Source organism: Desmodus rotundus, chromosome 3 (genome assembly GCF_022682495.2).
Source record: "Desmodus rotundus isolate HL8 chromosome 3, HLdesRot8A.1, whole genome shotgun sequence".
NCBI classification, from domain to species: Eukaryota; Metazoa; Chordata; class Mammalia; order Chiroptera; family Phyllostomidae; genus Desmodus; species Desmodus rotundus.
This window is the reverse complement of record NC_071389.1, coordinates 113852143-113869953: the sequence shown is the minus strand read 5'-3', so window position 1 is coordinate 113869953 and position 17811 is coordinate 113852143. Positions and strand designations below refer to the sequence as shown.

The following is a 17811-nucleotide window of genomic DNA, read 5'->3' as shown; positions in this document are numbered from 1 at the left end:
GGGACCCAGTCACTGGCAAACACACTGCCAAGACGCCAAGTGTGTGACTGACTTCTATTGAAAGGTCAGTGCAGTTTTCAGTCACCTGCCTGGGAATCTTGCCACCTCTACCTGTGTCACAGCCTGATCCTGGCACAAGGGTCTATGGACCACTCCAGAGCAGGGTACTTCTTTTTGCTCTAAGACCAAAATACTTTTAGACTTGGAGGCACAGGGCAGTTCATGGACAAAACTAATCTGTCCTCAAGGTTGGCCTCAGCTGCTCCCTGCTGGTCAGTATCTGGAGGAGCCCTTTACTGTATCTTCTAGTGTGACTAGGATGTACAAAGATTATACCTACTGTCTTTAAAGAGTGAGAATGACAGCCATATGGTAAACTCTGACTTGGATGTCCTTCAAGGTGGCCAAGATGATCAAGGCTGTGGCCTTCCAGTCTCAGTGGCTCCTATGGTTCACCTTTCTCTGCTAGGATGAGTTCCCAGAGTCTGCCCTACCTTCTCCTGTAACCAGCCCCACAACCAGACCATATGGTGGGAGGGGTTCTATTCTTCAAGCAGAATAATTATCGTAGCTGCCCAGCGGTCACGGGCACTGTCTGTCACCTAGCCCACAATTATGCCATACAACAAACCACCCCAAAGCCTAGTGGCTCAAGACAATAAACATTTATGTAGCTCATGAGTCTACAGATTATGAATTTCATTGGGCTTGACTGGGTGGTCCTTCTGGTCTTTACTGGGCTCACTCTCACAGCTGGCACCCTGTATTGGCTGGGATGATGGTGTACTTGGGCCAAGTATGTCTCATCCAGCAGGCCAGCCCGGACATGTTCTTAGTGCGCTGGCACAGGGGAAGGCAACAAGCCCACATTATGCAAGAGCTTTCCAAGCCTCTGCCGTGTCCCATTTGTCAGTACCCCATTGACAACAACCCACACGTCTGAGCTAAGAGCTAGTGTGGGAGGACAGTACAAGGTCAAGCCAAGCCTTTGTAAACCTGGAAAAACCTCAATTCTATCCACCTACTGAAAGAGGTGTGAGCTGGATTGTCTAAGCACCACTCAGAGCATTCAATATTCCCTTGATATTCACACTGCACATTTCCTGTGCTAGTTCCCACCAGAAATTCTCTAGGTCCCATTTCCCACTTATTGAGTGGAACTCTCTCACTTAAGTTCTCTGGTTTCCATGGCATCCATTCCTTCTGCTGTGCTCTTCTTCCTCTGTCTGACCTCTTCAGATTGACAGCTGTCCACATCGCTGTTCCATTTCCCTCTTGGCCCTTCAGCTCTGGGCTCTGCAGCACATGGCCAGCTCCACTTCACCCCTGCATCTTGTCCCACCACCTGGAATGTGGTTCAGGGACAGTGCCCTGGGTTCCACCAGTTCTGAGAATACGGACAAGGTATCTACAAAAAAAAGCTGAAGTCCCAGTTATGCTGTGAAAGCCATTTCCTTGACCTTGTACAGGGGTGTACAACCTATAGCCCATGGGCTGCATGCAAGGACATTTGTGCTTATGTATGGTGGCAGGTACCATGAAAGTTATGGATGGACCTCATTTTTTGTTCATCAGTTTTCATTAGCCTTAGCGTATTTAATGTGCAGCCCAAGACAACTCTTCTTCCAGTGTGGCCCAGAGATACCAAAAAGTTGGACATCCCCAAGTCATTCTAAGTCTCATTTCTCTTTAATTTACCTTTTTCCAAAAAAAAAGTTTTGATGGTATGATCCACACCCACTGCTTCCATTTCTTGCTACCACTTGTTCCTTGGTTCCCTACAAACTTTTTCTCCACTTTTTTTTTTTTTGCCTAAAAACTACTCTCTCAAAGTCAGCAGAGTTAATTACATCATGTGCATTATTTTATTTAATCCTCAAAAAACCCGTATGAGATGGGTACCACATATTATCAACCACATATAGTTACATGTGCTTACAATGTGCCAGGCAGGCATTGCGGTAAGCCCTCTCCATATGTAACCCATTTAGTTCTCACAAAAATTCTGTTGTAAGCTCAGCAGAGATGTTAAGTAACTTCCCTGGGTCATGCAAGAAATGGGGGGCCAACATTTGACTCTATATAGTCTGGTTTTAGAGATCCTGTTACTGAACCCAACCAGTAGGGTTGAGGGGTAGGGGATCCTACCAGGCAAATCTCCAAAGACAGCGTTCAGTGGCATAGAAAGGAATCTTTTATTGAACAATGTAACAAAAGTAAGAGGAAAGAAAAAGTCAAAGTATGACATCAAATATTAGCTATTTAAATATTTGTCATTACAACAACGACATAGGTTCAAGAACTGAAAATAACACAAGAACGAAAATAGTCAGATAAAATCTATTATCACCAAGGTCTCTGGAAATAATGGCCTGTCTCTGCCTGAAAGCCCATCTCCTCTAAGACACCCAAAGAAAAATCACCCTGTCACCCTCTGCCAGCTCATTTCAAGGTTGTGCCAGGAACCTTTTCCCCCAGCCAAAAGCATCATAAATGTAGGTGGTTTAACTGGTCTCCAGTCACTGTCCAGCTCCAGGCATCTTTCAAAGTCTATGCCCCAGGCCTCCACTCACAGGTCTACACTGGCCACTGTTGGCAGGCCCACTGGTGACTGTTGACACGACCTCTGCTCGGGGAAGGAAAGGAAGCCACCACCTTTTTGCTTTTCGGCACTCTCTGTTTCAAAAGTCCTCTCCCAGAATCCCATGTGCAAAGCCAGTGGGAGTGTCCTCCTTTCCAACTAATGAGGGCCAGTGTCTGCCACATTTGCTGTTGTCCCTCTTCTGACCACCATATTCAGCAAGGGGCCAGAGACTCTAGTCCTGTGTGCTCTGTACAAGCTCCCTTCTCCAGAGGGCCCTCCCTTCACAGGGAGGGCAAGCTGCTTCTACCCTTCAGTTTCACCTTGGGGTTTTCTCCCTGCCTTCTGCTTTCTCTCGGGTATTTGGCCTGACCCCTCCATTACAATTCAGGTGCTTAACCAGACTTTGATGGATTTGAAACCCAGGGCTTATAGTAATAAAATGCACAGCCATAACCATGGGGCTGAAACTTGATCCAAATATGCAGGATAGAATGCATAATTTTCTCATTGTTTCTAAAGTCTACTATGAAGGCCATGTGAGGTGTGTGTGTATTCTGATTGAACTCTATCTGACATTCTAATTTAACTTCAAATAACCTATTTTTGTGCATTAACAGTGCATTTTTTTCTTCCTTTCCAGAACTTGTCCTCAAGAGTCGCCAGTGCTCCAAACATGGTAAGAACGGTTTGCAGTCCTCCCTCCCCTCTCCCAACCCTGTCCTCCCTGCCCCTCTCAGTCCTACTTGAAGTCTCAGACTGATAGCTTCATGCTTTTCTTGACTTTCAACATATACCTTATGTTGGGCCCAATGGTGACGTTTTCCTTTTTGAAGGTAAATCTTATCTTACCATAATTTAAGGCCATAAATGAAATTTATTGATCTGCAATATTGCCACTAAATATTCTGCTATTGGGGCCAATCCATTTGTAAGCAAATTTGGGGATGATTTCATTTTGGAAACAAATGCAATTCAGTTACCTCATACCAATGGAAAATCAGATGTGAGATTCTGACATTTTAAAACATTTTTTGTGATAAAAACCTGGGACTGTTTTGGTTTTGTTTGTTTATTGGATGCATATAAGTTTAGGATATAAATTTTAGTATATATGTACATGTGTATGACATTTATGTCCTGTTTAAATTGTAGTACCAACCACTATACAGCTGTGAGGTCAAAGTGTCTTTTCTGATGGATAGAGAGAAATGTTGCAAAATATGTTTTTCATCTTAGCATTATTTATAGCCATGATTTATCTACAGGGCCTAGCTAAAGACAAACCAGTAAAGAATCTAAGGATGGTGTTTAGGTATTGAATGAAATATTCTTTCATGTTGTTTATTCTCCAACTAAAGTGGATGACAGTTTAGACAATGCAAAATTTAGTAAATTAAACTTGACATTAAATTTATGTGTCAGAAACCCAAAGAAGTCTATCCATTAATATTCATTGATGACAAGTAAGGTACAGCTTATTAGCTAGGTGATTGGGTGGCTTGTTTGAGTTCAAACAGAGGATTATTCATTGATTTGGTACACCATAGACCTTACTTGATGTTGACATTCATTTGCCATATAAAACTGACCTGAAATAAGGAGGCTATTTTTTGCTTACTTGATGCATTAAAAAAAAATTTTTAGCTATCTGTATTTGTGGAAAAATTACATAATGACATTTGGATTCCAAAGTTTTGTGTATTATGTGAGAGATTGTCACATGTCTTTACATCTTCAAAATTGCTTAGTGTACATTCAAATGAAAAGACATTATGATAAACTATGAAAAACTTAGTATTTTTAATAATATTTTTAATATTTCTGATGAAGGAAAATATTGAGGCATCCCTGACTAGTTGGATTTCAATGGGCATATTTACAATTTAGGTAATAATTAGGCAAACTGGGTGTGTTTCTGACAAAGAAGAAAGATCATGAAACTTTTTATTTATGAAAGAGAGAAACAGTATATATTTGTATAATACAATATATAATCACTACAAATTAGACAATAGTAGAAAATCAAGTTCTACATGTTTTTGTTTTGATCTTTTTTGCTAAATTCATTATTAAACAATCTTTTATCTAGCAATAATTTATGTATATTTTAATATACTCTTAATTGCACATGCTTAATGGCTATCAAACATCAAATAGCTTATGCTGCTTTTTCATTTGTGCATTCTTCACAATTAGAATCCATATCATTGCTGAAAATGCTTCTCTGAGGACAGATTTTATTTAAAAACACAGCTATAGGAGGGAAACTCTATAGAACTGTTTTCTTTTTTTTTTCCCACCTCCCTCCCCCACCTCCACCCACCCCCTTGATTTTGTCCATGTGTCCTTTATATAGTAGTTCCTGCAATCCCCTCTTCCCACTGTCCCCACACCACTCCCCCCTGGCTATTGTTAGATTGTTCTTAACTTCAATGTCTCTGGTTATATTTTGTTTCCTTTTTTCTTGTATTGATTATGTTCCAGTTAAAGGTGAGATCATATGGTATTTGTCCCTCACCGCCTGGCTTATTTCACTTAACATAATGCTCTCCAGTTCCATCCATGCTGTTGCAAAGGGTATAAGCTCCTTCTTTCTCTCTGCTGCGTAGAATTCCATTGTGTAAATATACCATAGTTCTTGGATCCACTCGTTTGCTGATGGGCACTTCGGTTGCTTCCAGTACTTGGCTATTGTAAATTGTGCTGCTATGAACATTGGGGTGCACAGGCTCTTTTGGATTGGTGTTTCAGGGCTCTTAGGGTATAATCCCAGCAGCGGAATTGCTGGGTCAAAGGGCAGTTCCATTTTTAGTTTTCTGAGGAAATTCCATACTGTTCTCCACAGTGGCCTCACCAGTCTGCATTCCCACCAACAGTGCACTAGGGTTCCCTTTTCTCCACATCCTCTCCAACATTTGTTTGTGGATTTGTTTATGGTGGCCACTCTGATTGGTGTGAGATGGTACCTCATTGTGGTTTTCATTTGCATCTCTCTGATGGCTAGTGATGTTGAGCATCTTTTCATATGTCTCTGGGCCCTCTGTATGTCTTCCTTGGAGAAGTATCTGTTCAAGTCCTTTGCCCATTTTTTAATTGGGTTGTTTGTCTTCCTGGAGTGGAGTTGTGTGAGTTCTTTATATATTTTGGAGATCAGGCCCTTGTCTGAGGTATCATTAGCAAATATGTTTTCCCATACTGTTGGTTCTCTTTGTAATTTGGTGCTGTTTTCTTTAACCATGCAGAAGCTTTTTATTTTGATGAGGTCCCATTTGTTTATTCTTTCCTTTATGTCCCTTGCTTTAGGGACATGTCTGTGATGATGTTGCTGTGTGGAATATGAGATTTTCCTGCCAATGTTTTCCTCAAGGACTTTTATGGTGTTACGACTTATATTTAAGTCTTTTATCCATCTTGAGTTTATTTTCGTGTATGGAGTAAGTTGGTGATCGAGTTTCATTTTTTTGCGTTTTCAAAATGATGGTGTTTGGAAATAACTGTTGGAATCCTATAAGCAGCTTAGAGGTCTATGCAACAATGGAAGTCCAAGGGGAAGGAGACATTCTGTAGACATGAAATGCTTCTAATAAACAGATTTTTATTTTACCAAATGAGGTGGTGTTAGCAACCGCAGGTGTAGATTTCAGTATTGCCCCTCTTCCTGTTATCTCTGAAGCCTGAGAGGATGGTGGAGGTGTAGATCCTCCCTCCAGCCTTCTTATCCTAGAGTCCCTCTATAGAGCCTTCTGGGCAGCTGGAAATCTTTGTCTTGTGTCGGATTTCATTCAGACACTTTATTGAAGCCTCAGCCCTCACTGCATAATGGGCTACTCCAGCTGCTCCCTTAGAAACCTGCCACCAGCAGCCAGAACTTGACATCCTTCAGAAAGTTTTTCCCTGTTGGCTTGAAACTCCCTACCATAGGCCTGGTTACTTAAAGCATTTACACCTCATTAAGAGCTGTACCTTTGGTTTTAATGGTTTGGAACCTTAGTTTCTTATTTAAATTGTTCCTTTTCAACCTTGACATTTGATTATATAGTTAGAGTGCTTGAGTTTTTTAACATATCTGTGAGTGATGTTCCAAATTATGAAAAAAGCGGAAGTACATAATACTATATATTGTCACTGAGTTCCCATATATATTTGCTCTCACGCACTGCAAAAATATGTGACTTTTTGAAAACTTGCTTTTCAACCTTAATCCAATATCTTAACCTTTAAATTAAAATATATTAATATATTTTGAAAATAAGTTTAGAGTCACTTGGAATGAAAACCACTGACCTAAATTTTACATAAGTGCTTATAATTATTCTTGGCATAATAATGACACAAAATAAAACTTACCATTCAGTGGTAATTGACTCATTACATCAAAACTAAAATTCATAGAGAACCACTTCAAATTTAAGTTCTAAAATAAATGGAAATTCTGGCTTGACATTAATTCTTATGACAGCAAGCCCAATTTCCCTCTGAGGCCATGAGAGGGAGCTATGGAATCTTAAACTAAATGTATGTGAATTTCAACAAACCTTTGGGTAAACTATTCAGATAATCTGGCCTACCAAATGTGTGATGCAGTGTGATAAGAAACAGTGGCATAGTCTTTATTTCTATTCATACAAAAGTTGTGCATATTATTAAGAGATATTGCAGTTAAATTCTATGAGTACATTTGAGTGCATATTATTTACAAGGTTCTATTTTCTAACAGGATATAAACACAACTCCTACATTTCATAAACATGTATATATGTTTGTGTGTATGCACATTTGCATTCAAAATGGAACATAATACATGACAATCATAAGAGAGAAACAAAATACTATGGTGTTTCAAAAGAGAGATGACATCAGGAAGGCAGGATGGAGGAGGTGGCATTTAAGAATGCATGCGGCCCTGGCTGGTATAGCTCAATGAACTGAGCACGGGCTGCAAACCAAAGGGTCACAGGTTCAATTCCCAGTCAGGGCACATGCCTGGGTTGCAGGCCAGGTCCCCAGTAGGGGGCACGTGAAAGGCAACCACACATTGATATTTCTCTCCCTCTCTTTCTCCTTCCCTTCCCTTCTCTATAAAAATAAATAAATACAATTTTAAAAATGTGCTACCTTTATTATAAAAAATTTAAAAAATGCATGTGGAAGACTTCTGAGAGTATAACAAATGGAGATAAGGAAATACTCTACATGCAGAGCTCAGCATAAAGGAGTTTGGAGAGCCCTGAAGAATCTGGTTTGCTTGTGCATGGGTTGCATAAACATGATTGAGACAGTGTCAGGCAGAGCCAGCAGGTCTGGCTGCTTTGGGATCCTGTGTAATGCTGGAAGACTTAACTTGCACCTAATTACTTTGAGGGTCGAAGTTTGATAAAATGACCCCCGTAGTCTGTGCCTGCAGAAGTGTGAGTGGGAAGAACTTCCTCTACTCTCTATGGTTTCCTCTACCATCTCTGATAGTTTGAGGCCTCAAACACAGAGAACATTCTAGTAGTGCTTGGGTCAGTGGGGCTAGATTTAAATAAAATACTATAGCCTTCACTGTTTATTGGGCAACATTCACCCATTATCTATTGAGGATAAGTTTCTAGAAAGTCCTAGTATTTCTTAATTACAGTATTCTGAACCTTATCAATCATTTGTAAAATGTTCAAAATAATTGAAAGTGATTTTAAAAAAGATTAATAGATGCTTTTATTAACTTTATTAAGAAACAAATGACTGCTTCTTAGGGTTCTTGAGGTAACTTTAAAAATCCAAAATAAGAAAAAAAAATTAGAGCTAAAACAAAACAGAAACTACTACAGAAAGTGGATGAAGTTAGCACTTAAATTTTCTGGCAGCCAGTGTGGGCAGCACTGGCCCATGTGGTTTTCATTTGATGAATGTATCTGCAAAATCAGAAGTTTCCCTGGTAAACTCAAGCAAAAATCTGTAGCATAAACATTCTTGGGTTTTCATAAAGGTAGACAATACATTAAGATATAGCTCAGGAAATTAATTTCTCTAGAGAGTAGAGATGACATGATCCTGATACTTTGCTTTTTGATTAGCTAATTTAGAGAGAAAATTAGGGAATAATGAGAAATGTTTCATAGTACAATAGGTAGAATACGCTCTTCACCCCAATGTACATGTCCTAATCCCTGGAGCCTTTGAATATATTACTTTATATGGCAAAGAGGAATTAAGGGAGTTTATCAACTGATCCTAAAACAAGAAGAGGATTGTGGTTTATCTGGTGGGCCCAATGGAAAGAGAGTGGCAGAAGAGTAGGTCAGAATGATGGCATGGGAGGAGGACTTGACTGACATTGCCGGCTTTGATGGTGGAGGAGGTGCCAGGACCCCAGGAATGTGGAAAAAGCAAGGAAATGCATTCTCCTCTGGAGCCTTTAGAAAGGAATGCAGCCCTGCTGACACCTTGATTTTACCCAGTAAGGCCCCTGCTGGGCTTTGAACCTGCAGAACTGTAGGTAATGAATCTGTGTTTTTAATCCATTGTGTGGTGACTTGTTACAGTAGCATTAGGAAACCACATAGACCCTCTCTAACATCAGGGTCAGTTTACAATATAACCCCCCAATACCTGTAATGCAGACAGTCCATGTTGTTGGTATACATAAATTGTGAGCTTCGGTTACCAGAACTGAAGGGATTAAAACTGCCAACATGTTGGGGAGGTTTCTGAATCATGTGCCATGGAAATTTATGAACCATAGTTGAGTTCACACAGAGCAATCCATTTCAATGCACATTGGTGGAAGGGTGGTTAAGGGAGAGTGATCAGATAGACCTTGGGCTGGACTCCATCCAGGTATCTGCAATTTGATGACCCATTTGCTACCCTAAGATTTTTCAAACTATAGAACTTTGAAAGAAAGATGAAGATTGACAGACCTGGGTAGGCACTTAAACACTTATTGAGTGAATGAATGGATGGATGAATTGATGAGCATAATGAAGGAATAGAAATTATGCTACCTTCTAAAGAAGAAACACCCCAAGAGGGCAAGATGGCAGAGGAGTAAATGACTGCCATGTCATTGGCAGTCACACTAACCTCCTCCCAGGATCAATCTGGAATTACAACTAAACTGTGAAGAAATCTCCCAGAACAAACAACTGAAAAATAGTGAGAGAGAAACCTCATAACCTTGGACAGACAGAAGAATAAGCTTCAGCACAACGTGACTGGTAGGGAGTGTGGTGTGGAGGGCAGGCTGGGCGCCCGCAAGTGGCAGTGCTGGAGGGATAATTAAGTGGCTGATTGGATCCCCCTGAGAAGAATGGTGTCTAAACCACATGCAGGGATCCCCAGCCTAGAGCACCAGAGCCCAAAGAAAGACGGCAGGGTTGCTCTCTGCCAGAGACTGACTGCTAGAGATGTAAAGAGCTGTTTAAAGGGCCAACACACAAATTTTCATCTGCAGCCATTTACCCTGGGCTCCGGCAAAGATAGGGGCAGAGTGGACTAGAGATGCCTGAGGAGAGACAGGGAACAGAATCTTTGGGGAGACAGTTGAGAGTAGATGCCAGGATCCTTGTGTTGAGTCATCCTCCATATGACAGCAGCCACCTTGCTCAGGCAGATCACCCCTTTCTTGCTGGAAGCAGCCTGAGGGGAAACAATAGCCCCCACCCCAGGAGGGATTCTACCCTGCATTATGATGCTTAAGCTTGACTGCTGAGTGAAGAGTGGCTAGATTAACAATTGAAGGAGACAGCCACAGACAGTAGATCCCTGGAAGTCTCGAACAGGCTGACTAAGGTCAGATGGGATCACCATCTGACATCACCAGAGGGGGATCCCAAAAGAAAGAACAGTGCGCCTACACAACAGCATACAAGACATGGTGGGTGGAGTGACCCTCAGTCAACCAGCTGGAGGGATAGACCTACCAAAGAATGACCCCACAATAATCAAAACCCAATTATATCCAGAGAGCCAACATAAACAGCATAAAGGGCATCCCAAGAGCATCAAATTCAGGTGATCAAGGAGACTGCACCATTGAATCTCAGAGGTTGCTTACCATAGAAGTTCACACCAAAAACTTAGGAAGTCAAAGCAGATCAATTTAAGAAGCAGAAGCAAACAAGAAGAGTCTCCCAAATAATGGGGAGACAAAGAAACAACCCCCAACCAAAAGAAAAGGAGGAATCCTCAGAAAGAGTGCTAAATATCTAAAGGTAAATAAACTATAGGAAATTGAATTCAAAACAATGGTTGTAAGGAAGCGCAATGAACTCAGTGAGAATTACCAAAATATACAGGGAAGTTATGAGGAACTTACTACAAACTATATCAGCACAAAAAGGCCATAGAAACAATCAACAACAGCCAAGAGAAAATGAAGAATACAATTTCTGAACTGAAGAACACAGTAGAAAGAATCAAAAGCAGACCAGATGAAGCAGATGATTGAATCAGCAAGCTGGAGAACAAGGTAGAAAAAACTCCCAGAAAGAGCAAGAAAAGGAAAAAAGACTCAAAAAAGAATGAAGAGGAGTTAGGGAAGTGCAAGACAACATGAATGTAATAATATCCACACAATAGGAATACCAAAAGGAGAAGGGGAGCAAGGGATAGAAAACCTTTTTGAAAAAGTAATGATAGAAAACTTCTCTACTTTGATGAGAGAAAAAGTCACACAAGTCCAGGAACCACAGAGGGTCCCAATCAAGAGGAACCCAAAGAGGCCCACCCCAAGACACATCATAATTAAAATGGCAAAATTCTAAGACAAAGAGAGAATCTTAAAGGCACCAAGGGAGGAATGGGAAGTAACATACAAAGGAGCCCCAATAAGGCTAGCAGTTGACTTCTAAACAGAGACACTACAAGCCAGAAGGGAATGGCATGAAATATTCCAAGTAATGAAAAGCAAAGGCCTGCAACCAAGACTACTCTACCCAGCAAGGCTCTCAATTCAAATGGAAGGCCAAATAAGGAGTTTCCCAGACAAAAGAAGTCTAAAAGAATACACCTCCACCCAACTAGCACTGCAAGATATGCTTAAGGGACTGCTTTAAGAAAAAGGAGAAAAAGAGTGAGAGAGAGAGAGGAACACAGGTACAAAGAGGGTAAATTGTGAATGAATAAGTACCTATCAATAATAACCTTAAGTGTAAATGGATTAAATGCTCCAATCAAAAGACGTGGTAGCTGAACAGATAAGGAAACATGACCCGCACATATGCTGCCTACAAGAGACCCACCTCAGAACAGAAGACCTACACAGACTGAAAGTGAAGGGTTGGAAAAAAATATTCCAAGTAAATGGACAGGAAAAAAAAAACAGTGTAGTGATACTTATATCAGACAAAACAGAATTCAAAACAGAGGTCATAGAAAGAGACACAGAAGGACATTTCATAACACTCAAGGGAAGAATCCATCAAAAAGACATAAACATTATAAACATATATGTACCCAACATAGGAACACACAAATATATAAGGAAAATTCTGGAGGACTTCAAGAAAGATATTGACAGCAACACAGTTATAGTAGGGGATTTTAACACTCCACTGCCAACACTGGATAGATCTTGCAAACAAAATATTAACAAACATATTGTGGAACTGAACAACACATGAGATCAAATGGACCTAACTGATATATACAGAACCTTTCATCCCAAAGAAGCAAAATACACATTCTTTTCAAATGCACATGGAACATTTTCAAAGATAGACCACATGATGGAACACAAAACAAACCTCAACAAATTCAAGAAAATTAAAATCATATCAAGCATTTTCTTGGACATCAGGGCTTGAAACTAGAAACCAACCTCAAAGAAAAAACTCAAAAACATTCAGACTCATGTAGACTGAATAGCATGCTATTAAACAATGAAATGGTTAATAATGAAATCAAGAAAGAAATCAAAAAGTTTCTGGAAACAAAAGAAAATGAACACACAATAACCCAAAACCTATGGGACACAGTGAAGGCAGTCCTGAGAGGGAAGTTTGTAGCAATACAGGCCTGCCTAAAAAAGATAAAAACATTTCAAATAAGCAACCTAACCCTACATCTACAGGAACTGGAGAAACAACAACAAACAAAGCCCAGAGTGAGTAGAAGGAAAGACACAATCAAAATCAGAGCAGAATTAAATGGCCTAGAGACTAAAAAAACAATTCAAAGGATCAATAAATCCAAGAGGTGGTTCTTTGAAAAGATGAACAAAATTGATAAGCCTTTAACCAGACTCATCAAGAAAAGAAGGGAGAGGACCCAAACTAATAAGATTAGAAATGAAAGAGGAGAAATTACAATTGCTACCACAGAAACACAAAGGACTGTAAAAAAAAATTACTACAAACAACTATATGCCAAAAAATTTTGAAAACCTGGGTGAAATGGATAAATTTCTAGAAAAATATAATCTTCCAAAACTGAATCAAGAAGAAGCAGAAAGCCTGAAGAGACCAAATGAAATTGAAGTAGTAATCAAAAAACTCCCGGCACACAGAAGCCCTGGACCAGATGGTTTCACAGGAGAACTTTACAAAATATTTAAGGAAGAGCTAACCCCTATCCTCCTCAGACTAGTCCAGAAAATCCAAGAAGAAGGAAGACTCCCAAACTCTTTTTAAGAGGTCAGCATCATCTTAATCCCAAAACCAGGTAAAGACATAACAAACAAAGAAAACTACAAGCCAGTATCGCTGATGAACATAGATGCTTAAATCCTCAACAAAATATTGGCAAACCGCATCCAGTAACAATTAAAAAGATCATACACCATGGTCAAGTGGGATTCATCCCAGGGATGCAAAGATGGTACAATATTTGCAAAGCAATAAACGTACATCACATAAACAAAAGGAAAGAGAAAAATCACATGATCTTATTGACAGACGTGGCAAAAGCATTTGATAAGGTACAGCACCCATTTATTCCACTGCTGAAATTATACCCTAAGAATCCTGAATCACCAATTCAAATGAACCTATACAGCACAATATAAATAGCAGCACAATTTACAATAGCCAAGTGTTGGAATCAACCTAAGTTCCAACTGGAGAGCATTATGCTAAGTGAAATAAGCCAGGAAGTGAAAGACAAATACCATATGATCTCACCTATAAGAGGACCTGATCAACAAAACAAAGAAGCAAGCAAAATATAACCTTAGACATTGAATGAAAAACTAACTGGCAAAGTTACCAGAGGAGAGTGGGGAAGGGTTAACAGGTGAAAAAGTGGGAAGTGTTGTCAGGAACATGTATAAAGGACCATGGACAAAGCCAAAGGAGGATAAAATGGAGGGTGGGAGGTGGGGATGGGAGGGGTGGGGGAGAGTGTTTGGGGGAAAATGGAGACAACTGTACTTGAACAACAATAAAATAAATGCAAAAATAACCCCCCCCAAAAGCTAAAAATGGAACTGCCTTTTGAACCGGCATTTCCACTGCTGGGATTATACCCTAAGAATTCTAAAATACCAATTCAAAGGAATCTATGCACCCCAATGTTCATAGCACCACAATTTACAATAGCCAAGTGTTGGAAGCAACCTACGTGACCATCAGTAATTAAGTGGATCAAAAAACTGGTACATTTACACAATGGAATACTATACAGTGGAAAGAAAGAAGGAGCTCCTACCCTTCGAGACAGCATAGATGGAACTACAGAGCATTATGCTAAGTGAAATAAGCCAGGTGGTGAAATACAAATACCACATGACCTCACCTATATGTGGAGCCTAATAAACAAAACAAATAAGTGCAAAATAGAACCAGAGACATTGAAATAAAGAATAAACTGACAGTAACCAGAGGGTGGAGGGAGAGGGACAACGGGGGAAATAAGGGGAAGGGTCATCAAGGAACGTGTATAAAGGACCCATGGACAAAGCCAAAGGAGGGGTAGGATTGAGGGTGGGAGGTGCAAGTAAGTGGGGTGGGGGAAAATGGTGGAGGGAAAATGGAGACAACCGTACTTGCACAACAACAAAAAAAAGAAGAAGAAGAAACACCCGTTCATTCTCTGGTTGTGGCAGTCACAAGACCAGCCATATACTTGGGGTGGGCTGTATCTAGAAAGTGTTACCCAGTCATTCTAAGTCCCAAGCCACCAGAGATCTTCTGGTGACTTCATGGCTCTGTTCCTTTAAAACAGAAACACAGAAACTCTTATTCCTGTTATTAGGTACTGAGTGCTTCCTAGGTGCCACATGTAAATTTCTGAAGTTCCCTGCATGTTACTTCAGGATTACATACCTGTCTTCTCCCAAAGGGTAAGTTCTGATCAAGTTTGTATAAGATGGAATTATTTGATTCTTTAATGTTTGGCAAAGTTGCTTATAAAGCTATGTTAGAAATTGGTTTTTGAGAGATTCACTTCTCTAATTTGTATTTTATTTCTTTTTAAATCAGTTTCGAAGGACTATGTGTATTTTGTTTGTGTTAAAATATACAGGCAAAAGCCGATTATAGTATAGTCTTATCTCTTAGATCTGTGTAATATTACTCTCATGTTGCCTTTCATTACTCATATTTTTGTTTTGCCTTTTTTCTTGATTCAAATCTTGCCAGAGATTTATTAATTTCTTAGCATTTTCGAAGAATCTACTTTGTTATTACTATGTTGTGTCTTTGTTTTCCATATTATTAATGTAGGCCTTATCATGATTATTTCTTTTCTTCTACATTCCTGGGTTTATTGGGTTCTTTTTCCCACCTTTATGAGTTAATCCTCAGTTCATTAATAATCAGTGCTTCTTTTCTAATATAAGCAATTAAGCCTTTTTCCAGTTATGTGATATTAGTCAGGTAACTTAACTTCTCTATGCTTTAGTTTCACATCCTTAACATGGGGTGGTAGCAAATAGTAGCATAGGTTTGTTGGGAAGATTAAATGAATTCATACGTAAGGAATTTAGAATAATACCTGGCACTGAGTAAAGACAACGGCTCTTCCCACCTTCTTCATCTTTCTCTTTCTCTTCTTTTTCTCAAACAACTTCTTAAATATTACTTAGCAACTTAACACCATAAACTTTGATAAAGAATATTCATCTTTAGTTGTTTCTACATTATTATATTTATCCTTTGATCCATGAATTATTTATTTTTTTAATAATTTGTAGATGTATAGGAGGTTTTAAAAATTACTTTAAAAATTGATATATTACTTAGTTATATTGTGATAAGAAAACATGGTCTATTTGATATCAATTTTAAAAAATATTTGAGATATGATTTATGGTTTAATATGTACTTTTACAAATATTATTTTGTTTTTTAAACCCCACAAGTTAGACTATTATTATTATATTATACTATTAATATTTGTTTGGATTTATTTACATAGTCACCACTTTCTTTGCTATCTTTTTTTAATCTGGAGTCATTATTTTTCCTCCTATAGAAAATTCTTCCAAGTCTTTTAGAGAGTGTCTCTTTTCGGTATACTGCCTCCAATTTATCTGGTTGTGTATGTTTATTTGACAATGTCTGCTTTTTTGCAATTATTCTTTTTTACTTGTTGTTAAATTTTTATGAATTTATTTGAGCCATATTGATGATGTATGCTGGGAAGCAAGATCTCAAACACTTCCATTTTTAATTTTTAATTTCTACCTTATTTTTAATTGCCATCATTTTTGTAAGATAGTTTTGCTGGGTGCATAATTTCTTCCTTCTACCCACTTTGGGCTTTGTTGTTCTTCAAGTGTCTTAATGTGTAAATTTATATTGTTTATTTGAGCTTTTTTCTTATTTCTTGAGATAGGCCCATAATACTATGAATTTCCCTCTTAGGATTGCTTTCCCTGTGTCTCACAGATTTGGGTTGTTATGTTCTCATTTTCATTTGTTTCAAGGTACCTTTTGATTTCTTCCTTGATCTTGTTGACCCATTCATTGTTTAATAACATATTATTTAGCTTCCACGTCTTGGTGCATTTTTCAGTTTTATTCTTGTGATTGATTTCTATTTTCGTACTATTATGGTCAGAAAAGATGCTTGATATGATTTCAGTCTTAAATTTATTAAGATTTGTTTTTTGTTCTAACATATGGTCTATCCTAGAAAACATTCCATGTGTACTTGAAAAGCATGTATATTCTGCTGCTTTGGGGTGAAATCATCTGAAGATATCAATTAAATCTATTTTATTTAGTGTGTCACTTGAGGCTGCATTCTCCTTGTTGACTTTCTGTCTGGAAGATCTATCCATTTAAGTCAATGTGGTGTTAAACTCCCCAACTATGACTGTATTTCTGTCAGTCTCTCCCTTTACATCCCTCAAGAATTGTTTTACACAGTTAGGTGCTCCCATACTGGGTGTGTCAATGATTACAAGGGTTATATCCTCTTGTTTGGATGTTCCTTTTATCATTATGTAGTGTCCATCTTTGTCTCTACTATTGCCTTGGTTTTAAAGTCTACGTTGTCGGATATAAGTATTGCTACCCCAGCTTTTTTTCTTTCCTTTCCATTTGCATGTAATATCTTATTGCAGCCGTTTACTTTTAGTCTGTGTGTATCTTTCATTCTGAGGTGGGTCTCTTGGAGGCAGCATATATATGGGTCTTGTTTTCTTATCCATTCAGCTACTCTATGTCTTTTGTTTGGAGCATTTAAGCCATTTACATTTAAAGTGATTATTGATAGATATGTATTTAGTGCCATTTTACTTTTTAACTTTTTCCCTTTCTTTTTCTTCTTCTTCTTAAAGCAAACCCTTTAACATTTGTGGCAGTATTGGCTTGGTGTTAACAAACTCCTTTAGCTTTTTCTTGTCTGGGGAGCTTTTTATTTCTCTTTCAATTTTAAATGATAGCCTTGCTCAGTCCCTGCTTTTCATCACTTTGAATATTTCAGGCTAATCCCTTCTAGCATGAAATGTTTCTGTTGAGAAATCAGACAACAGTCTTATGGGAGCCCCCTAGTAGGTAACTAACTGCTTTTGTCTTGAAGCTTGTAAGATTCTCTCTTTGTCTTTAACCTTTGCCATTTTAATTATGATGTGTCTTGGCAAGGGGCTCTTTGGGTCCATCTTTTTGGGACACTCTGTGCTTCCTGGACTTGCGTGTCTGTGTCCTTTACCAGGTTATGGAACATTTCAGTCATTATTTCTCCAAATAATTCCTCGATCCCTTGCACTCTCTCTTCTCCTCTAGTACCCCAATGATGTGGATGTTGTTATACTTCATATTGTCCCAAAGGTCTCTTAAATTGTCCTCATTTTTTAAAAT

General features: G+C 38.8%; 1 protein-coding gene across 3 annotated transcripts in view; it reads left to right on the top strand.

Annotated features, from left to right (window-relative positions):
* SPATA13 (spermatogenesis associated 13) overlaps positions 1-17811 on the top strand; it is a 357951-nt gene that overhangs the window by 32296 nt on the left and 307844 nt on the right. The window contains exons 2-3 of one of the 3 annotated variants that reach the window (XM_045194524.2): positions 3225-3260; positions 14759-14846. In XM_045194524.2, the coding sequence (XP_045050459.2) occupies positions 14808-14846 (39 nt within the window). In that variant the 5' untranslated portion in view covers positions 3225-3260; positions 14759-14807. Of the gene's footprint in view, positions 1-3224; positions 3261-14758; positions 14847-17811 lie in introns of those variants that run through there. The other 2 variants (XM_045194507.2, XM_053920878.1) reach the window with 2 other exon arrangements.